The sequence below is a fragment of the Globicephala melas genome, unplaced genomic scaffold, assembly GCF_963455315.2.
Source record: "Globicephala melas unplaced genomic scaffold, mGloMel1.2 SCAFFOLD_354, whole genome shotgun sequence".
Lineage (NCBI taxonomy): Eukaryota > Metazoa > Chordata > Mammalia > Artiodactyla > Delphinidae > Globicephala > Globicephala melas.
In genome coordinates, this window is record NW_027207523.1 from 239,109 (window position 1) to 265,155 (window position 26,047).

At 65.9% G+C, this 26,047-nt stretch overlaps 1 protein-coding gene and 10 non-coding genes across 11 annotated transcripts; 1 reads left to right on the top strand and 10 right to left on the bottom strand.

The window, feature by feature from the left end:
* Window positions 1–1,437: 1,437 nt before the first annotated feature.
* Window positions 1,438–1,556, bottom strand: LOC132596587 (5S ribosomal RNA). The gene has a single exon (XR_009562665.1). It is a non-coding gene; the product is annotated as a 5S ribosomal RNA (ribosomal RNA).
* Window positions 1,557–2,483: 927 nt separating this feature from the next.
* LOC132596588 (5S ribosomal RNA) lies at window positions 2,484–2,602 on the bottom strand. The gene has a single exon (XR_009562666.1). It is a non-coding gene; the product is annotated as a 5S ribosomal RNA (ribosomal RNA).
* Window positions 2,603–5,297: 2,695 nt separating this feature from the next.
* Window positions 5,298–5,416, bottom strand: LOC132596589 (5S ribosomal RNA). Its single transcript, XR_009562667.1, has one exon. It is a non-coding gene; the product is annotated as a 5S ribosomal RNA (ribosomal RNA).
* Window positions 5,417–6,343: 927 nt separating this feature from the next.
* Window positions 6,344–6,462, bottom strand: LOC132596590 (5S ribosomal RNA). Its single transcript, XR_009562668.1, has one exon. It is a non-coding gene; the product is annotated as a 5S ribosomal RNA (ribosomal RNA).
* A 2,695-nt stretch (window positions 6,463–9,157) lies between these two features.
* On the bottom strand, window positions 9,158–9,276 carry LOC132596591 (5S ribosomal RNA). The gene has a single exon (XR_009562669.1). It is a non-coding gene; the product is annotated as a 5S ribosomal RNA (ribosomal RNA).
* Window positions 9,277–10,203: 927 nt separating this feature from the next.
* On the bottom strand, window positions 10,204–10,322 carry LOC132596592 (5S ribosomal RNA). The gene has a single exon (XR_009562670.1). It is a non-coding gene; the product is annotated as a 5S ribosomal RNA (ribosomal RNA).
* Window positions 10,323–13,018: 2,696 nt separating this feature from the next.
* Window positions 13,019–13,137, bottom strand: LOC132596593 (5S ribosomal RNA). Its single transcript, XR_009562671.1, has one exon. It is a non-coding gene; the product is annotated as a 5S ribosomal RNA (ribosomal RNA).
* A 927-nt stretch (window positions 13,138–14,064) lies between these two features.
* On the bottom strand, window positions 14,065–14,183 carry LOC132596594 (5S ribosomal RNA). Its single transcript, XR_009562672.1, has one exon. It is a non-coding gene; the product is annotated as a 5S ribosomal RNA (ribosomal RNA).
* Window positions 14,184–16,878: 2,695 nt separating this feature from the next.
* On the bottom strand, window positions 16,879–16,997 carry LOC132596596 (5S ribosomal RNA). Its single transcript, XR_009562674.1, has one exon. It is a non-coding gene; the product is annotated as a 5S ribosomal RNA (ribosomal RNA).
* A 2,695-nt stretch (window positions 16,998–19,692) lies between these two features.
* On the bottom strand, window positions 19,693–19,811 carry LOC132596597 (5S ribosomal RNA). Its single transcript, XR_009562675.1, has one exon. It is a non-coding gene; the product is annotated as a 5S ribosomal RNA (ribosomal RNA).
* A 3,070-nt stretch (window positions 19,812–22,881) lies between these two features.
* LOC132596499 (transmembrane protein 102-like) lies at window positions 22,882–24,512 on the top strand. Its single transcript, XM_060293436.1, has 2 exons — window positions 22,882–23,095; window positions 23,197–24,512. Exons 1-2 carry the CDS (start codon window positions 22,882–22,884, stop codon window positions 24,510–24,512), a joined length of 1,530 nt encoding a protein of 509 aa, XP_060149419.1.
* The last annotated feature ends 1,535 nt before the right edge of the window (window positions 24,513–26,047 follow it).

A 26,047-nucleotide genomic window follows, 5' to 3' on the forward strand; every position in this document is an offset into this window, starting at 1 on the left:
GCAAGTGGGGGCAGGGGCAGGGGGCGGCAGGGCATGGAGAGAGGAATAAAGAGCGCCAGAGTCCAGGAAACATTGGTGGTCTGTGGCTTGGAAGCGCCACTCCTTCTGCCAGCCTGGGTCCCTGCGCTTGGCTTCCTGCAATAAGAAGCCAGTGTCCCCTTCTTGGCCTGAGGGTCCCTTTGGTTTAGTGGCCACAGTTCTGCCAGCAGGCCCCTCCTGGTCCTATACCATGCACTAAGTACATCTGCAGCTGCAGACTCCAAACCCCTGGTCTCTGGGCACCTCCTCTGCGTCTCAGCTGTCCCTGTCCACAGAGAGCCTCATACAAGAAGTTGCTTCCAAACTGGGAGGTTCCACATCTGGGCAGGTCCAGCTCCAGGCCCAGTGAAGGGCATGAAGAAGGCTGAGGCTCTGGACTCCAGCCAGGCCTTCAGCAGGCCTCTGAGGCCAAGGTCTTCCTAGTCTCAAGAGGGGCCAAGAGACGCAATGTGTCATTTGAACAAGTGAGTCAGCGGGCGGTGAGCGAATGAATGACCGCTCGAGGGGATGTATGCCGGCCACCGGGCCCTGTTTGACTGTCCAGGCTCAGCTTACCTGACCCTGGTTACCAGGGAATGCCACTCTGGGCCCTCCTTTTCATCCCCCTCCCTCACTGTGACCTCACCACCTGCCCCATTATGACCCAGTCTGGCTCCCAGTTAAAACTGGAGGGCAGAGGGCCCAGGCAGTCCTGGGACCAACGGCCATGGGTGAGCGAAACTACTACCGAGCCGAGCCGTTCACTGGCCCCATCCCCAGGAAATGCCAGGAGCAAGGATACTCAATTCTTCTGATCCCGGTCAGCTTCATCTTGCTCAACGTGGGGATCAACATGGTGACTACGGTCAGGGCAGGATCTGTGCAGCGCGGTTGGGGGAGCCCTGGGGTCTTGAAGGGGCTGAGGTGGGAGGGCTGCTGGGGTGTGACCGGGACAAGGGTTGGATTTCAGGGCTCACCCTGCTCCCGGCCTCCCCCCTCCCCTTCTTCCCTCAACTCTGGAGGCATCTGAAGAGATTCTTGCGGGCACTTTTCAATCGTATTTTCCACAAAGGTGAGTGGGCGCCGGCGTGGGTTCAGGGGATGTGGGCCTGTCCCCTTTCTTCTATCCCTGCCTTGATTCTCAGCCCCTCAGGAACCCAGGCCCTGACCCATCTCGCCTTTCCCCACAGACAAGCAAGCCAGCTGTGTAGGCACCCATCGCATGTGCATGCGCTGCTCCGTGGATCCCAAGAACCTGTGCTCAAGAGTTTCTTCCCACTTCTGCCATCGCCCAAGCTTCCTGCTCGGGCAGGTAAACCACCTTGACTACTGCCTGCAGCGGGGCTCGGCGGGGGCGGAGCCGGCGGCCCCCCCGCCGCGGGCGAGTAAAGGAGAAGGCGGGCGGAGCGGGAGGCAAAAAGCCTACAGCACCCGGTATTCCCAGGCGGTCTCCCATCCAAGTACTAACCAGGCCCGACCCTGCTTAGCTTCCGAGATCAGACGAGATCGGGCGCGTTCAGGGTGGTATGGCCGTAGACGGGGGCGGGGGGCCGCGGGCGGCCTCTTGAGGCCCAGTTTCGCTGGCGCTGGCGCCTTAACGCCAGCCTGGCGGCCGGCCCGCCCCGGCAGGGCCCCCTCGCCCGCCCAGGCAGGGGCAACGGAGGTCTCGGGTATCGGGCGGCGGCGGAGGGTTTGGCGACCACCTCCCAGCCCAGGGCGGCCGTGACCCAGCAAACCCTTCGGCGCTTGGCGCCCCGCCCAAGATCCCGCACGTCGCTCACAGGGACGTGGCCCCGGAGGCTTCAGGGCCCGGGGCCCGCGGTCTCTTGGGCATCGGCCCTGCCCGCCCACGCGGCCCTAGGCGCAGCCCGGGCCGGCCCTCCTGCCCGACAGCAGCCGGCCCGAAGCCACCGGGAGCCACCATTGAGTCGCCACGGCCCCTCAGCCCCGGCAAGGCCACCCTTGCCCCCACACCCCCCGCCGAGCTCAGGACCCCGCCCCTGGTGGCCGGCAGGCCCGGGGAAGCGGCCCCTGCCCTCGATCCCGCTCCCGCACCCGGCCGCGCTGACACGCCAGAGGGGCGGGGTGGTGGTGGGGCGGGGCTTTTGTCGGAGGGAGCTGTGGAGGGACACACCGGCACACAGGTGGCGGCGCCGGGGCTGGGCGCCGGTGGGGGCGGCCAGGTGCAGGTCGAGGGGCTCGCGGGCCGAAAGGACGGCAACTGGGCCCGCGGCGGAGTCTGGGTCCGGGCCAGCCACCCCGGGAGCGTCTGGGGTGCGGCTGCCTTCCAGGGCCGCCTTCTGGCCGCCTGGCCGGCCGGGCCGGCGGGGAGCGACCCCGCCGGCGCGCGCCGTGGTGGGAGGGGCCTGAGGAGGTGGGGCCTGCAGCGGGGCCCGGCGGGGGCGGAGCCGGCGGCCCCCGCCGCGGGCGAGTAAAGGAGAAGGCGGGCGGAGCGGGAGGCAAAAAGCCTACAGCACCCGGTATTCCCAGGCGGTCTCCCATCCAAGTACTAACCAGGCCCGACCCTGCTTAGCTTCCGAGATCAGACGAGATCGGGCGCGTTCAGGGTGGTATGGCCGTAGACGGGGGCGGGGGGCCGCGGGCGGCCTCTTGAGGCCCAGTTTCGCTGGCGCTGGCGCCTTAACGCCAGCCTGGCGGCCGGCCCGCCCCGGCAGGGCCCCCTCGCCCGCCCAGGCAGGGGCAACGGAGGTCTCGGGTATCGGGCGGCGGCGGAGGGTTTGGCGACCACCTCCCAGCCCAGGGCGGCCGTGACCCAGCAAACCCTTCGGCGCTTGGCGCCCCGCCCAAGATCCCGCACGTCGCTCACAGGGACGTGGCCCCGGAGGCTTCAGGGCCCGGGGCCCGCGGTCCCTTGGGCATCGGCCCTGCCCGCCCACGCGGCCCTAGGCGCAGCTCGGCCGCAGCCCGGGCCGGCCCTCCTGCCCGACAGCAGCTGGCCCGAAGCCACTGGGAGCCACCATTGAGTCGCCACGGCCCCTCAGCCCCGGCAAGGCCACCCTTGCCCCCACACCCCCCGCCGAGCTCAGGACCCCGCCCCTGGTGGCCGGCAGGCCCGGGGAAGCGGCCCCTGCCCTCGATCCCGCTCCCGCACCCGGCCGCGGTGACACGCCAGAGGGGCGGGGTGGGGGGGGGCTTTTGTCGGAGGGAGCTGTGGAGGGACACACCGGCACACAGGTGGCGGCGCCGGGGCTGGGCGCCGGTGGGGGCGGCCAGGTGCAGGTCGAGGGGCTCGCGGGCCGAAAGGACGGCAACTGGGCCCGCGGCGGAGTCTGGGTCTGGAGGGCTCTGAGCCTCCATCCGCTCTGGTGCCTCGGGTCTACCGGCCCGACGCCTGGTAGCGCGACACCCCACCGGCCCACAGACGTAGCCTCCCCAGCTGTGCTCACAGCGAGTCCAACCGCAGCCTGCATCCCTCCACGGGACACTTGGATTACTCCCGCGATCCCCACGAGGTGCGGCACCCGGCGGCCGAATGGGCTGAGATCCTGCCCTTGCGGCGCCCTGTGGCCACCTCCGCCTCCCTCACGGTACTGGCCGAGGCCTCGGACCAGCGGGCCCCGGCTCCCAGCTCAGCGCTGCTCCTCCGCCCCTCTCACCTCCTGCCCGACGTCCAGGCTACCGAGCACCCTCCACCCCCGCCCACCTTCATGCCACTCAGCCGGAACCCGGGAGGCAATGCCAACTACCAGGTGTATGACAGTCTGGTGCTGAAGCGGCAACCGCAGGAGGGCCAAGCGCGGGCCAACTCGCTGCTACCTTCCACCTCGGCCTCCAGGCCCTCTCTGCACGGGAGCCAGACTGGGAAAATGAACTTACCAGCAGCAAGTGGGGGCAGGGGCAGGGGGCGGCAGGGCATGGAGAGAGGAATAAAGAGCGCCAGAGTCCAGGAAACATTGGTGGTCTGTGGCTTGGAAGCGCCACTCCTTCTGCCAGCCTGGGTCCCTGCGCTTGGCTTCCTGCAATAAGAAGCCAGTGTCCCCTTCTTGGCCTGAGGGTCCCTTTGGTTTAGTGGCCACAGTTCTGCCAGCAGGCCCCTCCTGGTCCTATACCATGCACTAAGTACATCTGCAGCTGCAGACTCCAAACCCCTGGTCTCTGGGCACCTCCTCTGCGTCTCAGCTGTCCCTGTCCACAGAGAGCCTCATACAAGAAGTTGCTTCCAAACTGGGAGGTTCCACATCTGGGCAGGTCCAGCTCCAGGCCCAGTGAAGGGCATGAAGAAGGCTGAGGCTCTGGACTCCAGCCAGGCCTTCAGCAGGCCTCTGAGGCCAAGGTCTTCCTAGTCTCAAGAGGGGCCAAGAGACGCAATGTGTCATTTGAACAAGTGAGTCAGCGGGCGGTGAGCGAATGAATGACCGCTCGAGGGGATGTATGCCGGCCACCGGGCCCTGTTTGACTGTCCAGGCTCAGCTTACCTGACCCTGGTTACCAGGGAATGCCACTCTGGGCCCTCCTTTTCATCCCCCTCCCTCACTGTGACCTCACCACCTGCCCCATTATGACCCAGTCTGGCTCCCAGTTAAAACTGGAGGGCAGAGGGCCCAGGCAGTCCTGGGACCAACGGCCATGGGTGAGCGAAACTACTACCGAGCCGAGCCGTTCACTGGCCCCATCCCCAGGAAATGCCAGGAGCAAGGATACTCAATTCTTCTGATCCCGGTCAGCTTCATCTTGCTCAACGTGGGGATCAACATGGTGACTACGGTCAGGGCAGGATCTGTGCAGCGCGGTTGGGGGAGCCCTGGGGTCTTGAAGGGGCTGAGGTGGGAGGGCTGCTGGGGTGTGACCGGGACAAGGGTTGGATTTCAGGGCTCACCCTGCTCCCGGCCTCCCCCCTCCCCTTCTTCCCTCAACTCTGGAGGCATCTGAAGAGATTCTTGCGGGCACTTTTCAATCGTATTTTCCACAAAGGTGAGTGGGCGCCGGCGTGGGTTCAGGGGATGTGGGCCTGTCCCCTTTCTTCTATCCCTGCCTTGATTCTCAGCCCCTCAGGAACCCAGGCCCTGACCCATCTCGCCTTTCCCCACAGACAAGCAAGCCAGCTGTGTAGGCACCCATCGCATGTGCATGCGCTGCTCCGTGGATCCCAAGAACCTGTGCTCAAGAGTTTCTTCCCACTTCTGCCATCGCCCAAGCTTCCTGCTCGGGCAGGTAAACCACCTTGACTACTGCCTGCAGCGGGGCTCGGCGGGGGCGGAGCCGGCGGCCCCCCCGCCGCGGGCGAGTAAAGGAGAAGGCGGGCGGAGCGGGAGGCAAAAAGCCTACAGCACCCGGTATTCCCAGGCGGTCTCCCATCCAAGTACTAACCAGGCCCGACCCTGCTTAGCTTCCGAGATCAGACGAGATCGGGCGCGTTCAGGGTGGTATGGCCGTAGACGGGGGCGGGGGGCCGCGGGCGGCCTCTTGAGGCCCAGTTTCGCTGGCGCTGGCGCCTTAACGCCAGCCTGGCGGCCGGCCCGCCCCGGCAGGGCCCCCTCGCCCGCCCAGGCAGGGGCAACGGAGGTCTCGGGTATCGGGCGGCGGCGGAGGGTTTGGCGACCACCTCCCAGCCCAGGGCGGCCGTGACCCAGCAAACCCTTCGGCGCTTGGCGCCCCGCCCAAGATCCCGCACGTCGCTCACAGGGACGTGGCCCCGGAGGCTTCAGGGCCCGGGGCCCGCGGTCTCTTGGGCATCGGCCCTGCCCGCCCACGCGGCCCTAGGCGCAGCCCGGGCCGGCCCTCCTGCCCGACAGCAGCCGGCCCGAAGCCACCGGGAGCCACCATTGAGTCGCCACGGCCCCTCAGCCCCGGCAAGGCCACCCTTGCCCCCACACCCCCCGCCGAGCTCAGGACCCCGCCCCTGGTGGCCGGCAGGCCCGGGGAAGCGGCCCCTGCCCTCGATCCCGCTCCCGCACCCGGCCGCGCTGACACGCCAGAGGGGCGGGGTGGTGGTGGGGCGGGGCTTTTGTCGGAGGGAGCTGTGGAGGGACACACCGGCACACAGGTGGCGGCGCCGGGGCTGGGCGCCGGTGGGGGCGGCCAGGTGCAGGTCGAGGGGCTCGCGGGCCGAAAGGACGGCAACTGGGCCCGCGGCGGAGTCTGGGTCCGGGCCAGCCACCCCGGGAGCGTCTGGGGTGCGGCTGCCTTCCAGGGCCGCCTTCTGGCCGCCTGGCCGGCCGGGCCGGCGGGGAGCGACCCCGCCGGCGCGCGCCGTGGTGGGAGGGGCCTGAGGAGGTGGGGCCTGCAGCGGGGCCCGGCGGGGGCGGAGCCGGCGGCCCCCGCCGCGGGCGAGTAAAGGAGAAGGCGGGCGGAGCGGGAGGCAAAAAGCCTACAGCACCCGGTATTCCCAGGCGGTCTCCCATCCAAGTACTAACCAGGCCCGACCCTGCTTAGCTTCCGAGATCAGACGAGATCGGGCGCGTTCAGGGTGGTATGGCCGTAGACGGGGGCGGGGGGCCGCGGGCGGCCTCTTGAGGCCCAGTTTCGCTGGCGCTGGCGCCTTAACGCCAGCCTGGCGGCCGGCCCGCCCCGGCAGGGCCCCCTCGCCCGCCCAGGCAGGGGCAACGGAGGTCTCGGGTATCGGGCGGCGGCGGAGGGTTTGGCGACCACCTCCCAGCCCAGGGCGGCCGTGACCCAGCAAACCCTTCGGCGCTTGGCGCCCCGCCCAAGATCCCGCACGTCGCTCACAGGGACGTGGCCCCGGAGGCTTCAGGGCCCGGGGCCCGCGGTCCCTTGGGCATCGGCCCTGCCCGCCCACGCGGCCCTAGGCGCAGCTCGGCCGCAGCCCGGGCCGGCCCTCCTGCCCGACAGCAGCTGGCCCGAAGCCACCGGGAGCCACCATTGAGTCGCCACGGCCCCTCAGCCCCGGCAAGGCCACCCTTGCCCCCACACCCCCCGCCGAGCTCAGGACCCCGCCCCTGGTGGCCGGCAGGCCCGGGGAAGCGGCCCCTGCCCTCGATCCCGCTCCCGCACCCGGCCGCGGTGACACGCCAGAGGGGCGGGGTGGGGGGGGGCTTTTGTCGGAGGGAGCTGTGGAGGGACACACCGGCACACAGGTGGCGGCGCCGGGGCTGGGCGCCGGTGGGGGCGGCCAGGTGCAGGTCGAGGGGCTCGCGGGCCGAAAGGACGGCAACTGGGCCCGCGGCGGAGTCTGGGTCTGGAGGGCTCTGAGCCTCCATCCGCTCTGGTGCCTCGGGTCTACCGGCCCGACGCCTGGTAGCGCGACACCCCACCGGCCCACAGACGTAGCCTCCCCAGCTGTGCTCACAGCGAGTCCAACCGCAGCCTGCATCCCTCCACGGGACACTTGGATTACTCCCGCGATCCCCACGAGGTGCGGCACCCGGCGGCCGAATGGGCTGAGATCCTGCCCTTGCGGCGCCCTGTGGCCACCTCCGCCTCCCTCACGGTACTGGCCGAGGCCTCGGACCAGCGGGCCCCGGCTCCCAGCTCAGCGCTGCTCCTCCGCCCCTCTCACCTCCTGCCCGACGTCCAGGCTACCGAGCACCCTCCACCCCCGCCCACCTTCATGCCACTCAGCCGGAACCCGGGAGGCAATGCCAACTACCAGGTGTATGACAGTCTGGTGCTGAAGCGGCAACCGCAGGAGGGCCAAGCGCGGGCCAACTCGCTGCTACCTTCCACCTCGGCCTCCAGGCCCTCTCTGCACGGGAGCCAGACTGGGAAAATGAACTTACCAGCAGCAAGTGGGGGCAGGGGCAGGGGGCGGCAGGGCATGGAGAGAGGAATAAAGAGCGCCAGAGTCCAGGAAACATTGGTGGTCTGTGGCTTGGAAGCGCCACTCCTTCTGCCAGCCTGGGTCCCTGCGCTTGGCTTCCTGCAATAAGAAGCCAGTGTCCCCTTCTTGGCCTGAGGGTCCCTTTGGTTTAGTGGCCACAGTTCTGCCAGCAGGCCCCTCCTGGTCCTATACCATGCACTAAGTACATCTGCAGCTGCAGACTCCAAACCCCTGGTCTCTGGGCACCTCCTCTGCGTCTCAGCTGTCCCTGTCCACAGAGAGCCTCATACAAGAAGTTGCTTCCAAACTGGGAGGTTCCACATCTGGGCAGGTCCAGCTCCAGGCCCAGTGAAGGGCATGAAGAAGGCTGAGGCTCTGGACTCCAGCCAGGCCTTCAGCAGGCCTCTGAGGCCAAGGTCTTCCTAGTCTCAAGAGGGGCCAAGAGACGCAATGTGTCATTTGAACAAGTGAGTCAGCGGGCGGTGAGCGAATGAATGACCGCTCGAGGGGATGTATGCCGGCCACCGGGCCCTGTTTGACTGTCCAGGCTCAGCTTACCTGACCCTGGTTACCAGGGAATGCCACTCTGGGCCCTCCTTTTCATCCCCCTCCCTCACTGTGACCTCACCACCTGCCCCATTATGACCCAGTCTGGCTCCCAGTTAAAACTGGAGGGCAGAGGGCCCAGGCAGTCCTGGGACCAACGGCCATGGGTGAGCGAAACTACTACCGAGCCGAGCCGTTCACTGGCCCCATCCCCAGGAAATGCCAGGAGCAAGGATACTCAATTCTTCTGCTCCCGGTCAGCTTCATCTTGCTCAACGTGGGGATCAACATGGTGACTACGGTCAGGGCAGGATCTGTGCAGCGCGGTTGGGGGAGCCCTGGGGTCTTGAAGGGGCTGAGGTGGGAGGGCTGCTGGGGTGTGACCGGGACAAGGGTTGGATTTCAGGGCTCACCCTGCTCCCGGCCTCCCCCCTCCCCTTCTTCCCTCAACTCTGGAGGCATCTGAAGAGATTCTTGCGGGCACTTTTCAATCGTATTTTCCACAAAGGTGAGTGGGCGCCGGCGTGGGTTCAGGGGATGTGGGCCTGTCCCCTTTCTTCTATCCCTGCCTTGATTCTCAGCCCCTCAGGAACCCAGGCCCTGACCCATCTCGCCTTTCCCCACAGACAAGCAAGCCAGCTGTGTAGGCACCCATCGCATGTGCATGCGCTGCTCCGTGGATCCCAAGAACCTGTGCTCAAGAGTTTCTTCCCACTTCTGCCATCGCCCAAGCTTCCTGCTCGGGCAGGTAAACCACCTTGACTACTGCTTGCAGCGGGGCTCGGCGGGGGCGGAGCCGGCGGCCCCCCCGCCGCGGGCGAGTAAAGGAGAAGGCGGGCGGAGCGGGAGGCAAAAAGCCTACAGCACCCGGTATTCCCAGGCGGTCTCCCATCCAAGTACTAACCAGGCCCGACCCTGCTTAGCTTCCGAGATCAGACGAGATCGGGCGCGTTCAGGGTGGTATGGCCGTAGACGGGGGCGGGGGGCCGCGGGCGGCCTCTTGAGGCCCAGTTTCGCTGGCGCTGGCGCCTTAACGCCAGCCTGGCGGCCGGCCCGCCCCGGCAGGGCCCCCTCGCCCGCCCAGGCAGGGGCAACGGAGGTCTCGGGTATCGGGCGGCGGCGGAGGGTTTGGCGACCACCTCCCAGCCCAGGGCGGCCGTGACCCAGCAAACCCTTCGGCGCTTGGCGCCCCGCCCAAGATCCCGCACGTCGCTCACAGGGACGTGGCCCCGGAGGCTTCAGGGCCCGGGGCCCGCGGTCTCTTGGGCATCGGCCCTGCCCGCCCACGCGGCCCTAGGCGCAGCCCGGGCCGGCCCTCCTGCCCGACAGCAGCCGGCCCGAAGCCACCGGGAGCCACCATTGAGTCGCCACGGCCCCTCAGCCCCGGCAAGGCCACCCTTGCCCCCACACCCCCCGCCGAGCTCAGGACCCCGCCCCTGGTGGCCGGCAGGCCCGGGGAAGCGGCCCCTGCCCTCGATCCCGCTCCCGCACCCGGCCGCGCTGACACGCCAGAGGGGCGGGGTGGTGGTGGGGCGGGGCTTTTGTCGGAGGGAGCTGTGGAGGGACACACCGGCACACAGGTGGCGGCGCCGGGGCTGGGCGCCGGTGGGGGCGGCCAGGTGCAGGTCGAGGGGCTCGCGGGCCGAAAGGACGGCAACTGGGCCCGCGGCGGAGTCTGGGTCCGGGCCAGCCACCCCGGGAGCGTCTGGGGTGCGGCTGCCTTCCAGGGCCGCCTTCTGGCCGCCTGGCCGGCCGGGCCGGCGGGGAGCGACCCCGCCGGCGCGCGCCGTGGTGGGAGGGGCCTGAGGAGGTGGGGCCTGCAGCGGGGCCCGGCGGGGGCGGAGCCGGCGGCCCCCGCCGCGGGCGAGTAAAGGAGAAGGCGGGCGGAGCGGGAGGCAAAAAGCCTACAGCACCCGGTATTCCCAGGCGGTCTCCCATCCAAGTACTAACCAGGCCCGACCCTGCTTAGCTTCCGAGATCAGACGAGATCGGGCGCGTTCAGGGTGGTATGGCCGTAGACGGGGGCGGGGGGCCGCGGGCGGCCTCTTGAGGCCCAGTTTCGCTGGCGCTGGCGCCTTAACGCCAGCCTGGCGGCCGGCCCGCCCCGGCAGGGCCCCCTCGCCCGCCCAGGCAGGGGCAACGGAGGTCTCGGGTATCGGGCGGCGGCGGAGGGTTTGGCGACCACCTCCCAGCCCAGGGCGGCCGTGACCCAGCAAACCCTTCGGCGCTTGGCGCCCCGCCCAAGATCCCGCACGTCGCTCACAGGGACGTGGCCCCGGAGGCTTCAGGGCCCGGGGCCCGCGGTCCCTTGGGCATCGGCCCTGCCCGCCCACGCGGCCCTAGGCGCAGCTCGGCCGCAGCCCGGGCCGGCCCTCCTGCCCGACAGCAGCTGGCCCGAAGCCACTGGGAGCCACCATTGAGTCGCCACGGCCCCTCAGCCCCGGCAAGGCCACCCTTGCCCCCACACCCCCCGCCGAGCTCAGGACCCCGCCCCTGGTGGCCGGCAGGCCCGGGGAAGCGGCCCCTGCCCTCGATCCCGCTCCCGCACCCGGCCGCGGTGACACGCCAGAGGGGCGGGGTGGGGGGGGGCTTTTGTCGGAGGGAGCTGTGGAGGGACACACCGGCACACAGGTGGCGGCGCCGGGGCTGGGCGCCGGTGGGGGCGGCCAGGTGCAGGTCGAGGGGCTCGCGGGCCGAAAGGACGGCAACTGGGCCCGCGGCGGAGTCTGGGTCTGGAGGGCTCTGAGCCTCCATCCGCTCTGGTGCCTCGGGTCTACCGGCCCGACGCCTGGTAGCGCGACACCCCACCGGCCCACAGACGTAGCCTCCCCAGCTGTGCTCACAGCGAGTCCAACCGCAGCCTGCATCCCTCCACGGGACACTTGGATTACTCCCGCGATCCCCACGAGGTGCGGCACCCGGCGGCCGAATGGGCTGAGATCCTGCCCTTGCGGCGCCCTGTGGCCACCTCCGCCTCCCTCACGGTACTGGCCGAGGCCTCGGACCAGCGGGCCCCGGCTCCCAGCTCAGCGCTGCTCCTCCGCCCCTCTCACCTCCTGCCCGACGTCCAGGCTACCGAGCACCCTCCACCCCCGCCCACCTTCATGCCACTCAGCCGGAACCCGGGAGGCAATGCCAACTACCAGGTGTATGACAGTCTGGTGCTGAAGCGGCAACCGCAGGAGGGCCAAGCGCGGGCCAACTCGCTGCTACCTTCCACCTCGGCCTCCAGGCCCTCTCTGCACGGGAGCCAGACTGGGAAAATGAACTTACCAGCAGCAAGTGGGGGCAGGGGCAGGGGGCGGCAGGGCATGGAGAGAGGAATAAAGAGCGCCAGAGTCCAGGAAACATTGGTGGTCTGTGGCTTGGAAGCGCCACTCCTTCTGCCAGCCTGGGTCCCTGCGCTTGGCTTCCTGCAATAAGAAGCCAGTGTCCCCTTCTTGGCCTGAGGGTCCCTTTGGTTTAGTGGCCACAGTTCTGCCAGCAGGCCCCTCCTGGTCCTATACCATGCACTAAGTACATCTGCAGCTGCAGACTCCAAACCCCTGGTCTCTGGGCACCTCCTCTGTGTCTCAGCTGTCCCTGTCCACAGAGAGCCTCATACAAGAAGTTGCTTCCAAACTGGGAGGTTCCACATCTGGGCAGGTCCAGCTCCAGGCCCAGTGAAGGGCATGAAGAAGGCTGAGGCTCTGGACTCCAGCCAGGCCTTCAGCAGGCCTCTGAGGCCAAGGTCTTCCTAGTCTCAAGAGGGGCCAAGAGACGCAATGTGTCATTTGAACAAGTGAGTCAGCGGGCGGTGAGCGAATGAATGACCGCTCGAGGGGATGTATGCCGGCCACCGGGCCCTGTTTGACTGTCCAGGCTCAGCTTACCTGACCCTGGTTACCAGGGAATGCCACTCTGGGCCCTCCTTTTCATCCCCCTCCCTCACTGTGACCTCACCACCTGCCCCATTATGACCCAGTCTGGCTCCCAGTTAAAACTGGAGGGCAGAGGGCCCAGGCAGTCCTGGGACCAACGGCCATGGGTGAGCGAAACTACTACCGAGCCGAGCCGTTCACTGGCCCCATCCCCAGGAAATGCCAGGAGCAAGGATACTCAATTCTTCTGCTCCCGGTCAGCTTCATCTTGCTCAACGTGGGGATCAACATGGTGACTATGGTCAGGGCAGGATCTGTGCAGCGCGGTTGGGGGAGCCCTGGGGTCTTGAAGGGGCTGAGGTGGGAGGGCTGCTGGGGTGTGACCGGGACAAGGGTTGGATTTCAGGGCTCACCCTGCTCCCGGCCTCCCCCCTCCCCTTCTTCCCTCAACTCTGGAGGCATCTGAAGAGATTCTTGCGGGCACTTTTCAATCGTATTTTCCACAAAGGTGAGTGGGCGCCGGCGTGGGTTCAGGGGATGTGGGCCTGTCCCCTTTCTTCTATCCCTGCCTTGATTCTCAGCCCCTCAGGAACCCAGGCCCTGACCCATCTCGCCTTTCCCCACAGACAAGCAAGCCAGCTGTGTAGGCACCCATCGCATGTGCATGCGCTGCTCCGTGGATCCCAAGAACCTGTGCTCAAGAGTTTCTTCCCACTTCTGCCATCGCCCAAGCTTCCTGCTCGGGCAGGTAAACCCACCTTGACTACTGCCTGCAGCGGGGCTCGGCGGGGGCGGAGCCGGCGGCCCCCCCGCCGCGGGCGAGTAAAGGAGAAGGCGGGCGGAGCGGGAGGCAAAAAGCCTACAGCACCCGGTATTCCCAGGCGGTCTCCCATCCAAGTACTAACCAGGCCCGACCCTGCTTAGCTTCCGAGATCAGACGAGATCGGGCGCGTTCAGGGTGGTATGGCCGTAGACGGGGGCGGGGGGCCGCGGGCGGCCTCTTGAGGCCCAGTTTCGCTGGCGCTGGCGCCTTAACGCCAGCCTGGCGGCCGGCCCGCCCCGGCAGGGCCCCCTCGCCCGCCCAGGCAGGGGCAACGGAGGTCTCGGGTATCGGGCGGCGGCGGAGGGTTTGGCGACCACCTCCCAGCCCAGGGCGGCCGTGACCCAGCAAACCCTTCGGCGCTTGGCGCCCCGCCCAAGATCCCGCACGTCGCTCACAGGGACGTGGCCCCGGAGGCTTCAGGGCCCGGGGCCCGCGGTCTCTTGGGCATCGGCCCTGCCCGCCCACGCGGCCCTAGGCGCAGCCCGGGCCGGCCCTCCTGCCCGACAGCAGCCGGCCCGAAGCCACCGGGAGCCACCATTGAGTCGCCACGGCCCCTCAGCCCCGGCAAGGCCACCCTTGCCCCCACACCCCCCGCCGAGCTCAGGACCCCGCCCCTGGTGGCCGGCAGGCCCGGGGAAGCGGCCCCTGCCCTCGATCCCGCTCCCGCACCCGGCCGCGCTGACACGCCAGAGGGGCGGGGTGGTGGTGGGGCGGGGCTTTTGTCGGAGGGAGCTGTGGAGGGACACACCGGCACACAGGTGGCGGCGCCGGGGCTGGGCGCCGGTGGGGGCGGCCAGGTGCAGGTCGAGGGGCTCGCGGGCCGAAAGGACGGCAACTGGGCCCGCGGCGGAGTCTGGGTCCGGGCCAGCCACCCCGGGAGCGTCTGGGGTGCGGCTGCCTTCCAGGGCCGCCTTCTGGCCGCCTGGCCGGCCGGGCCGGCGGGGAGCGACCCCGCCGGCGCGCGCCGTGGTGGGAGGGGCCTGAGGAGGTGGGGCCTGCAGCGGGGCCCGGCGGGGGCGGAGCCGGCGGCCCCCGCCGCGGGCGAGTAAAGGAGAAGGCGGGCGGAGCGGGAGGCAAAAAGCCTACAGCACCCGGTATTCCCAGGCGGTCTCCCATCCAAGTACTAACCAGGCCCGACCCTGCTTAGCTTCCGAGATCAGACGAGATCGGGCGCGTTCAGGGTGGTATGGCCGTAGACGGGGGCGGGGGGCCGCGGGCGGCCTCTTGAGGCCCAGTTTCGCTGGCGCTGGCGCCTTAACGCCAGCCTGGCGGCCGGCCCGTCCCGGCAGGGCCCCCTCGCCCGCCCAGGCAGGGGCAACGGAGGTCTCGGGTATCGGGCGGCGGCGGAGGGTTTGGCGACCACCTCCCAGCCCAGGGCGGCCGTGACCCAGCAAACCCTTCGGCGCTTGGCGCCCCGCCCAAGATCCCGCACGTCGCTCACAGGGACGTGGCCCCGGAGGCTTCAGGGCCCGGGGCCCGCGGTCCCTTGGGCATCGGCCCTGCCCGCCCACGCGGCCCTAGGCGCAGCTCGGCCGCAGCCCGGGCCGGCCCTCCTGCCCGACAGCAGCTGGCCCGAAGCCACTGGGAGCCACCATTGAGTCGCCACGGCCCCTCAGCCCCGGCAAGGCCACCCTTGCCCCCACACCCCCCGCCGAGCTCAGGACCCCGCCCCTGGTGGCCGGCAGGCCCGGGGAAGCGGCCCCTGCCCTCGATCCCGCTCCCGCACCCGGCCGCGGTGACACGCCAGAGGGGCGGGGTGGGGGGGGGCTTTTGTCGGAGGGAGCTGTGGAGGGACACACCGGCACACAGGTGGCGGCGCCGGGGCTGGGCGCCGGTGGGGGCGGCCAGGTGCAGGTCGAGGGGCTCGCGGGCCGAAAGGACGGCAACTGGGCCCGCGGCGGAGTCTGGGTCTGGAGGGCTCTGAGCCTCCATCCGCTCTGGTGCCTCGGGTCTACCGGCCCGACGCCTGGTAGCGCGACACCCCACCGGCCCACAGACGTAGCCTCCCCAGCTGTGCTCACAGCGAGTCCAACCGCAGCCTGCATCCCTCCACGGGACACTTGGATTACTCCCGCGATCCCCACGAGGTGCGGCACCCGGCGGCCGAATGGGCTGAGATCCTGCCCTTGCGGCGCCCTGTGGCCACCTCCGCCTCCCTCACGGTACTGGCCGAGGCCTCGGACCAGCGGGCCCCGGCTCCCAGCTCAGCGCTGCTCCTCCGCCCCTCTCACCTCCTGCCCGACGTCCAGGCTACCGAGCACCCTCCACCCCCGCCCACCTTCATGCCACTCAGCCGGAACCCGGGAGGCAATGCCAACTACCAGGTGTATGACAGTCTGGTGCTGAAGCGGCAACCGCAGGAGGGCCAAGCGCGGGCCAACTCGCTGCTACCTTCCACCTCGGCCTCCAGGCCCTCTCTGCACGGGAGCCAGACTGGGAAAATGAACTTACCAGCAGCAAGTGGGGGCAGGGGCAGGGGGCGGCAGGGCATGGAGAGAGGAATAAAGAGCGCCAGAGTCCAGGAAACATTGGTGGTCTGTGGCTTGGAAGCGCCACTCCTTCTGCCAGCCTGGGTCCCTGCGCTTGGCTTCCTGCAATAAGAAGCCAGTGTCCCCTTCTTGGCCTGAGGGTCCCTTTGGTTTAGTGGCCACAGTTCTGCCAGCAGGCCCCTCCTGGTCCTATACCATGCACTAAGTACATCTGCAGCTGCAGACTCCAAACCCCTGGTCTCTGGGCACCTCCTCTGCGTCTCAGCTGTCCCTGTCCACAGAGAGCCTCATACAAGAAGTTGCTTCCAAACTGGGAGGTTCCACATCTGGGCAGGTCCAGCTCCAGGCCCAGTGAAGGGCATGAAGAAGGCTGAGGCTCTGGACTCCAGCCAGGCCTTCAGCAGGCCTCTGAGGCCAAGGTCTTCCTAGTCTCAAGAGGGGCCAAGAGACGCAATGTGTCATTTGAACAAGTGAGTCAGCGGGCGGTGAGCGAATGAATGACCGCTCGAGGGGATGTATGCCGGCCACCGGGCCCTGTTTGACTGTCCAGGCTCAGCTTACCTGACCCTGGTTACCAGGGAATGCCACTCTGGGCCCTCCTTTTCATCCCCCTCCCTCACTGTGACCTCACCACCTGCCCCATTATGACCCAGTCTGGCTCCCAGTTAAAACTGGAGGGCAGAGGGCCCAGGCAGTCCTGGGACCAACGGCCATGGGTGAGCGAAACTACTACCGAGCCGAGCCGTTCACTGGCCCCATCCCCAGGAAATGCCAGGAGCAAGGATACTCAATTCTTCTGATCCCGGTCAGCTTCATCTTGCTCAACGTGGGGATCAACATGGTGACTACGGTCAGGGCAGGATCTGTGCAGCGCGGTTGGGGGAGCCCTGGGGTCTTGAAGGGGCTGAGGTGGGAGGGCTGCTGGGGTGTGACCGGGACAAGGGTTGGATTTCAGGGCTCACCCTGCTCCCGGCCTCCCCCCTCCCCTTCTTCCCTCAACTCTGGAGGCATCTGAAGAGATTCTTGCGGGCACTTTTCAATCGTATTTTCCACAAAGGTGAGTGGGCGCCGGCGTGGGTTCAGGGGATGTGGGCCTGTCCCCTTTCTTCTATCCCTGCCTTGATTCTCAGCCCCTCAGGAACCCAGGCCCTGACCCATCTCGCCTTTCCCCACAGACAAGCAAGCCAGCTGTGTAGGCACCCATCGCATGTGCATGCGCTGCTCCGTGGATCCCAAGAACCTGTGCTCAAGAGTTTCTTCCCACTTCTGCCATCGCCCAAGCTTCCTGCTCGGGCAGGTAAACCACCTTGACTACTGCCTGCAGCGGGGCTCGGCGGGGGCGGAGCCGGCGGCCCCCCCGCCGCGGGCGAGTAAAGGAGAAGGCGGGCGGAGCGGGAGGCAAAAAGCCTACAGCACCCGGTATTCCCAGGCGGTCTCCCATCCAAGTACTAACCAGGCCCGACCCTGCTTAGCTTCCGAGATCAGACGAGATCGGGCGCGTTCAGGGTGGTATGGCCGTAGACGGGGGCGGGGGGCCGCGGGCGGCCTCTTGAGGCCCAGTTTCGCTGGCGCTGGCGCCTTAACGCCAGCCTGGCGGCCGGCCCGCCCCGGCAGGGCCCCCTCGCCCGCCCAGGCAGGGGCAACGGAGGTCTCGGGTATCGGGCGGCGGCGGAGGGTTTGGCGACCACCTCCCAGCCCAGGGCGGCCGTGACCCAGCAAACCCTTCGGCGCTTGGCGCCCCGCCCAAGATCCCGCACGTCGCTCACAGGGACGTGGCCCCGGAGGCTTCAGGGCCCGGGGCCCGCGGTCCCTTGGGCATCGGCCCTGCCCGCCCACGCGGCCCTAGGCGCAGCTCGGCCGCAGCCCGGGCCGGCCCTCCTGCCCGACAGCAGCTGGCCCGAAGCCACTGGGAGCCACCATTGAGTCGCCACGGCCCCTCAGCCCCGGCAAGGCCACCCTTGCCCCCACACCCCCCGCCGAGCTCAGGACCCCGCCCCTGGTGGCCGGCAGGCCCGGGGAAGCGGCCCCTGCCCTCGATCCCGCTCCCGCACCCGGCCGCGGTGACACGCCAGAGGGGCGGGGTGGGGGGGGGCTTTTGTCGGAGGGAGCTGTGGAGGGACACACCGGCACACAGGTGGCGGCGCCGGGGCTGGGCGCCGGTGGGGGCGGCCAGGTGCAGGTCGAGGGGCTCGCGGGCCGAAAGGACGGCAACTGGGCCCGCGGCGGAGTCTGGGTCTGGAGGGCTCTGAGCCTCCATCCGCTCTGGTGCCTCGGGTCTACCGGCCCGACGCCTGGTAGCGCGACACCCCACCGGCCCACAGACGTAGCCTCCCCAGCTGTGCTCACAGCGAGTCCAACCGCAGCCTGCATCCCTCCACGGGACACTTGGATTACTCCCGCGATCCCCACGAGGTGCGGCACCCGGCGGCCGAATGGGCTGAGATCCTGCCCTTGCGGCGCCCTGTGGCCACCTCCGCCTCCCTCACGGTACTGGCCGAGGCCTCGGACCAGCGGGCCCCGGCTCCCAGCTCAGCGCTGCTCCTCCGCCCCTCTCACCTCCTGCCCGACGTCCAGGCTACCGAGCACCCTCCACCCCCGCCCACCTTCATGCCACTCAGCCGGAACCCGGGAGGCAATGCCAACTACCAGGTGTATGACAGTCTGGTGCTGAAGCGGCAACCGCAGGAGGGCCAAGCGCGGGCCAACTCGCTGCTACCTTCCACCTCGGCCTCCAGGCCCTCTCTGCACGGGAGCCAGACTGGGAAAATGAACTTACCAGCAGCAAGTGGGGGCAGGGGCAGGGGGCGGCAGGGCATGGAGAGAGGAATAAAGAGCGCCAGAGTCCAGGAAACATTGGTGGTCTGTGGCTTGGAAGCGCCACTCCTTCTGCCAGCCTGGGTCCCTGCGCTTGGCTTCCTGCAATAAGAAGCCAGTGTCCCCTTCTTGGCCTGAGGGTCCCTTTGGTTTAGTGGCCACAGTTCTGCCAGCAGGCCCCTCCTGGTCCTATACCATGCACTAAGTACATCTGCAGCTGCAGACTCCAAACCCCTGGTCTCTGGGCACCTCCTCTGCGTCTCAGCTGTCCCTGTCCACAGAGAGCCTCATACAAGAAGTTGCTTCCAAACTGGGAGGTTCCACATCTGGGCAGGTCCAGCTCCAGGCCCAGTGAAGGGCATGAAGAAGGCTGAGGCTCTGGACTCCAGCCAGGCCTTCAGCAGGCCTCTGAGGCCAAGGTCTTCCTAGTCTCAAGAGGGGCCAAGAGACGCAATGTGTCATTTGAACAAGTGAGTCAGCGGGCGGTGAGCGAATGAATGACCGCTCGAGGGGATGTATGCCGGCCACCGGGCCCTGTTTGACTGTCCAGGCTCAGCTTACCTGACCCTGGTTACCAGGGAATGCCACTCTGGGCCCTCCTTTTCATCCCCCTCCCTCACTGTGACCTCACCACCTGCCCCATTATGACCCAGTCTGGCTCCCAGTTAAAACTGGAGGGCAGAGGGCCCAGGCAGTCCTGGGACCAACGGCCATGGGTGAGCGAAACTACTACCGAGCCGAGCCGTTCACTGGCCCCATCCCCAGGAAATGCCAGGAGCAAGGATACTCAATTCTTCTGATCCCGGTCAGCTTCATCTTGCTCAACGTGGGGATCAACATGGTGACTACGGTCAGGGCAGGATCTGTGCAGCACGGTTGGGGGAGCCCTGGGGTCTTGAAGGGGCTGAGGTGGGAGGGCTGCTGGGGTGTGACCGGGACAAGGGTTGGATTTCAGGGCTCACCCTGCTCCCGGCCTCCCCCCTCCCCTTCTTCCCTCAACTCTGGAGGCATCTGAAGAGATTCTTGCGGGCACTTTTCAATCGTATTTTCCACAAAGGTGAGTGGGCGCCGGCGTGGGTTCAGGGGATGTGGGCCTGTCCCCTTTCTTCTATCCCTGCCTTGATTCTCAGCCCCTCAGGAACCCAGGCCCTGACCCATCTCGCCTTTCCCCACAGACAAGCAAGCCAGCTGTGTAGGCACCCATCGCATGTGCATGCGCTGCTCCGTGGATCCCAAGAACCTGTGCTCAAGAGTTTCTTCCCACTTCTGCCATCGCCCAAGCTTCCTGCTCGGGCAGGTAAACCACCTTGACTACTGCCTGCAGCGGGGCTCGGCGGGGGCGGAGCCGGCGGCCCCCCCGCCGCGGGCGAGTAAAGGAGAAGGCGGGCGGAGCGGGAGGCAAAAAGCCTACAGCACCCGGTATTCCCAGGCGGTCTCCCATCCAAGTACTAACCAGGCCCGACCCTGCTTAGCTTCCGAGATCAGACGAGATCGGGCGCGTTCAGGGTGGTATGGCCGTAGACGGGGGCGGGGGGCCGCGGGCGGCCTCTTGAGGCCCAGTTTCGCTGGCGCTGGCGCCTTAACGCCAGCCTGGCGGCCGGCCCGCCCCGGCAGGGCCCCCTCGCCCGCCCAGGCAGGGGCAACGGAGGTCTCGGGTATCGGGCGGCGGCGGAGGGTTTGGCGACCACCTCCCAGCCCAGGGCGGCCGTGACCCAGCAAACCCTTCGGCGCTTGGCGCCCCGCCCAAGATCCCGCACGTCGCTCACAGGGACGTGGCCCCGGAGGCTTCAGGGCCCGGGGCCCGCGGTCCCTTGGGCATCGGCCCTGCCCGCCCACGCGGCGCTAGGCGCAGCCCGGCCGCAGCCCGGGCCGGCCCTCCTGCCCGACAGCAGCCGGCCCGAAGCCACCGGGAGCCACCATTGAGTCGCCACGGCCCCTCAGCCCCGGCAAGGCCACCCTTGCCCCCACACCCCCCGCCGAGCTCAGGACCCCGCCCCTGGTGGCCGGCAGGCCCGGGGAAGCGGCCCCTGCCCTCGATCCCGCTCCCGCACCCGGCCGCGCTGACACGCCAGAGGGGCGGGGTGGGGGTGGGGCGGGGCTTTTGTCGGAGGGAGCTGTGGAGGGACACACCGGCACACAGGTGGCGGCGCCGGGGCTGGGCGCCGGTGGGGGCGGCCAGGTGCAGGTCGAGGGGCTCGCGGGCCGAAAGGACGGCAACTGGGCCCGCGGCGGAGTCTGGGTCCGGGCCAGCCACCCCGGGAGCGGGAGCCACAAGGCCCTAGAGCTGCATTGTGAATTACAGTAGCCACTAGCCAAATGCCTATTAGAATGTAAATTATTAAAAATTAAGGAAAATTAATTGTTTTTAAAATTAAGTTAAAATGTTAAAAATTTCTCTTCCTCAGGGAACAGAATTTCTCTGGCATCCAATTCTGTTCCCTGGTGGTCCAGTTGTTGGGACTTGGCGCTTTCACTGCTGTGGCTGGGGTTCAAACCCTGGTCGGGGAACTCAGACCCCGGAAGCTTCATGGCTTGGCCAAAAACAAAAAAATTCTTTTCCTCAGTGCCACGACTTTCTAAGTGTCAGTAGGCACATGGAGCTAGCGGCTACTGCACTGGACGGCACAGATTTAGAACATTTGCATCACCATGGAAAATGCTATTGGAGAGCAGTGCTTTAGAGTTTAGAGCAATTTTCCTTTCCCTGTCACCCACCCCCAGCATCTTAAAGCTCCCCCAGAGACCAGAGAACTTAGCTCTTTTTAGGGTGGCTCAGAAGCCACCCTCTGGGGAGGAGGTAAGATGTGGGGATGGACAGCCAATGCCTGATTTCCCCAGACTGTGAGAAAGAGCCCAGGCTTCAGTTTTCCTCATCTGGTCTCTTGGGTCACGACCAGATGTATGGAAACTTGCCTCCCCCGTTCTGGGCTGTGTTTGGGGCTCTTGGTTACTGAAGGAGAAGACCTCTCTTTGTCAGTGACTAGGAATCCTTGTGTTTTAGGCTCCCCAAATTGAGCCCTGGATTCTGAGGGTCCCCTCCTTCATAGGCCTCTAAATTTTTCGAGGTGTCTCCACTTAATTTTCTTGCCCATGGACTTAGGCCTAGTTCACTGTGGAGACAGACCCCTGGGAAAAAGGAATGTTAGAAATCCTGGTCCAGTATGCATTGGTCTAATCTGTGAGCGTGTCTCTGGTGTCCTATCTTTCTGTCCTATTATTCTGGCTCCTAGTTTCGTCCTGGACTTAAGCTGTGTCCATGATAGCACTGGTCGCTGAAAGCCATTTCCTTCCCCTGATAATTTTTCATTGCCCTGCGCTAGCCCAGCTGGAGTTTCCTCTGGACTTGATTTTCAGTCCTGATAACTCTTCTGTATACACACATAAGCTGCGAGATTCCAAAGCGTTTTCCCTGCCACCACTTGTGTGTCTGAGGTGGGCAACACTAATATGTCCCTTCCCTGAGTCAGATGTCCATCCCTGGGTCACTACATGCACACTACCGGTGTGTTTTTGTCTAATGTTACCACCACCGATTCCAAGGAGATACGTCCCAGTTGGAGAGCCCATTTCCAACACCTCTCTGGCTCAGCTCTGACCTTGGACAAGTCATGTGCAACCTTTCTAGGCTTGCAGTCTCATCTCTAAAATGAAGTTATAATTGCATGCAAGAACCCTTCTAGATTTAAATGACCAGGGCTCCTCTACCCCCAAGTGAGATGTAGAGTCCCCTATTTCTCCGCATGCCCTAGTGTATGTCCCTCATTATTGTTTGCTATTCAGATCCATCCTATTAGGCCTCTGTTCTAACCCCAAGGAGTGTTTGTGTGGTTCACCTGGTCTTGTAAAGACACAGAATAGTTTATCATAAAGACACAGAATAGTTTACCATAAAGACACAGAATAGCTTATCTCCACAGAAACTACAACTTCCATCAGGCACTACTGCAACGGAACAGGAAAGGATGTGGGGGCGTGGCCCTAACGCCCTGGTAGCTTTGAAGACAAACTACAACTCCCAGGACAGCCACGAGATCTCTGCAGAGAGAAAGGAGTGACTGAACTCTGACTGGAGGCCGGGCTGGTCCGGAACCATCCCGACAGTCTCCAGAAAGGAGCGTGGTTATAATTTAGGGGCGTGGCCTTGCAGGCAGCAGGAAGAAGTTACCTGTTGAATCTTCCTATCCATTCTCTTCCCAGCCTTTGTAGCTAACCCTAAGAGGGAAGCCGCAAACCACTAGCCTCTTCTGAAAAAGAGGTAAGGGGACGTAGTCAAGGGGCAGCGAAGGAGGCTATTGCATTCCTTAGGAGGGGCCAAACAGCTCCTTTCTACCTGCTGAGACAGGTGAACCGTTCCATGGGGGCGGGGACCAGCATATGAGAAAAGGGCAAGGACGGAGGAGGTATTTATTTGTTCTCTTTCAAGACTAAATTTAGGGCCCTTCGTCTGCAGACCCATTGGTGGACTCTGTCTTGGGAACCCTCTTGGCCTCTGGAAGAGAAAAGAACGGGGGCCAGTTTTCCGCAGCAAAAGGAACGGCCCGTCTGGGCTTCCTCCCGTCTGTGTATTTCCTAGCCCCCAAACGATAGAGCCATATGGCTTCCGCGGTCTGGAGGAGTGCTCCCTGGTGGGGCCCACCGCCCCCAGCCCCAGCCCGGCCGCTCACGGACATGGACTTCTGCTCTGGGGCGCAGCTGAAAGAACTAACCCAGCTGATCCAGGAGCTGGGTGTGCAGGCGAGCTGGAGTGAAATTCCCAAGCCAGGACCAGATCTCCTCCAGGGCAAGGACTTTGTTTTCTCTTTGCTAGGTAAGTAACCCTGCCAGCCTTTGGGAACTTGCAGCTCTCAGCTACGCCTCACCCCGCCCCGGCTCTGGATCACGACTTTACGATCCCTTCTGTTTCCTTAGGTCTCGTTCACCGCCGGGACCCTCGCTTTCCTCCTCAGGCAGAGCTCCTGCTGCTTCGTTGCGGGATTCGCGAGGGCTCCCTGGATCTGGGACCTGCGCCTCTAGGGCCCTACGCTCGGGGACCTAACTACGACGCGGGCTTCACACTCCTGGTGCCCGTGCTTTCGCTAGATGGCACTGGGCAGGAGCTGCAACCGGACGTGGGATCCTGTTACACATGGCTCTTCCTTCCAGATCAGGTACGCGGAACCTCGGTCCGGGAGGCATGGCAGGATTGCCTAGGACCCTCAGTCCCAGGAGGACGTGATTCGATCCACCCAGCCCAAAACAAAGAAACTCCCAAGGATCCGCAAATCTCCGTGGACCAGCCACACGTCACTGAGCCTGAGGCACACGAGTCTTTGGAAAACTCACCTAGTAATGTTTCAGTGCCAGAGTTGCCTCAACAAGACGTAACCGATGTTGACTTTCCCTCACCACTGAAAAAAACGAATGGTGACGTCACCAAAGCAACCGACGTTAGCCCAGTGCCACAGCCGTTGGAGGCTCCGGAGGCATGGCCCACATTGTGCCCCGCCCAGGTGGCTGCCTGGTTCTTTGCTTCGCTGGCTGCGGTCGCTGAGTCCCTGTTTCCGGTTCCGGGTGCCCCGCGCTTGGTCCAGGCAGCCCGCCACGCGGGGGTCACCACTATCCTCCTGGCTACGCCCGGGACCCCGCGCCGCCTCCTGCTTTTCGACTTGATCCCCGTGGTGTCCGTGGCCGGCTGGCCCCAGGAGCCTGGGAGCCACTCGTGGGCCGGCCCGCTGGCCTCGGAGTCGTCTTCCTTCTACCTGGTGCCCGGCGGCGGCGGCACAGAGCGGCCGGACGCCTCCGGCTCGCAGCTCTGCTTCGCCCGCCAAGAGCTGGCGCTCAAGACGCGCATACCCGTTTCCCTGCTGCAAGCGCACGCGGCGGCTCAGGCGCTGCTGCGCCCTCTGGTGGCCGGGACTACGGTCGCCGCGCCCTACCTCCTACGGACGTTGCTCTACTGGGCGTGTGAGCAGCTGCCTGCGCTCTATTTGGCGCGACCCGAGAATGCGGGCGCCTGCTGCCTCGGGCTGCTGGATGAACTGGGCCGGGTGCTCGAGGCCGGGACGCTGCCCCACTATTTTCTGAGTGGCCAAAAGCTCCGTGCGGGGGACGGGGCCGCTTCGCTGCTCGGGGCGTTGGCCCTGCTTCGCAGGGACCCTGCCCGCGCCCTGCGGGCCGCTGTGGAAGAGGCCAAGGCTGCACGCAAGGGGGGAGGCTTAGCCGGCGTGGGAGGCGGGGCCCATTAAAGACGCTGTTCCTACTAACCTGGAATGTGCTTCTGCTGGCCAGCGGGATGTGGAGGGGACTGCTCTCCCCTCACCTGGGAGACAGGCTGAGCGCTTTGGGCCCGAAGAGCCCGTTCTAGAAGGCCTCCTCGCCGGTTCCTCCGCTTCCTCCCACCCTCCTCCCGCCCCATCCCTGGCACAGGTCGTTCCATTCTGGCCAAATCTGTGGCCAGCACCCCGCCCACTCCGGTGCAGCCCCTGGCATCCACCTCCCGCTAGTTCTTATGGTCTTTTCTCTTAGGAGTCAATAGGGATGGGCGTAATATATTTGCTGAAAAAACGTGTAAAGGAGAAAGGTATGGAGACCAGGGACTGACCAATTTGTCTCACACAAAAGCAGAGACATTAAGGAGGCCGGATTTCACCCCAGGCTAGACCTCACCACCACCGCTATCTCTTCAGTTATTCCCCCCACCTTCCTCATCCAGTTCTGTCCTCCATCCCGGGCAGTAGGGTCCCTTTCTCCATTCTCGGGGCATCCGCCATTCCATCTATCTAAGCCCAACCTCTCCCCCCATCCAGAGTTCCATTCAGTGGAGTCGCCTCCTTGTCCCTCCTCCTCTGAACCCCGAGACATGCGAGACATGCGGCCTTGCCTCGGCTCCGCCTGTCTCTAAGACTGTCGCCACTCCCTGCCTCCAAGGAACCCCGGGGTTCCGCCCGCCTAGCTTTACCTCTTGCTCTTTGCCGGCGTCTCCGCCCCCTGCCCCACCCCCGGGCCGGCTTTCGGAGGAGGGTGAGCTGCTGTCGCCGCCGCCGCCTCAGCTTCCCACAGCCGCTACCGCTGCCGCCGCTCCGCTTGGTCCAGCCGCCAGGCCCAGCGCTCAATTCGCCAGACCAGGGCGCTCTGCGGAGACACCCTCACTTCTTCCTGGGGTCCGGGACGCCTAGACGGGCGTGGGGTGGAAGCTCCGCTTGCGGGGTACAGGGAGGGAGGAGCCTGGAACCGGTGCCAGCGCCAGCCGTCCCCGGATCGACAAGACAGGACAGGTTGAGAGGCGTCGGGGAAGGAAGGGGGGGCGCTATAGGCAGTCCCGGGGAGGACAAGGAAGCCCTGTCGCAGAAAGCTCTGATGCGCTCTGACTTATAGCGGGTCTGTTCACATTTGGGTACCCGTGACAACGTGGGTGCACTCCTCTCTCGGGGTCTGGTTGGATTGGAGGGCGTGGGATCTAAACAGCACCAGCTGTCTCCGAGGAAATTAGGGGCTGCCAGAAAAAAACAAAAGAGCCAAAAACTTATGCTCCTTATTCCGAGGTGACACAGGACCCTCCAGACAACCACCTGGTGTAACCACTAGGAAGGGCGGATTTGGAGGTTACTTCAAAAGGAGTGGATGGTAACAAGGTGAGGAAAGGGGCTCAGCAGCTGGAACGCTGTGCCACTAGAAACGGCGGTGACTTGGTAAAAAGCGGTATCGTCCAGAGACAGGGTCTGGGAACCTCTTCTTGCTGATTGGCGACAGTCTGGATATTCCAAGGCATACATTGTTTTGG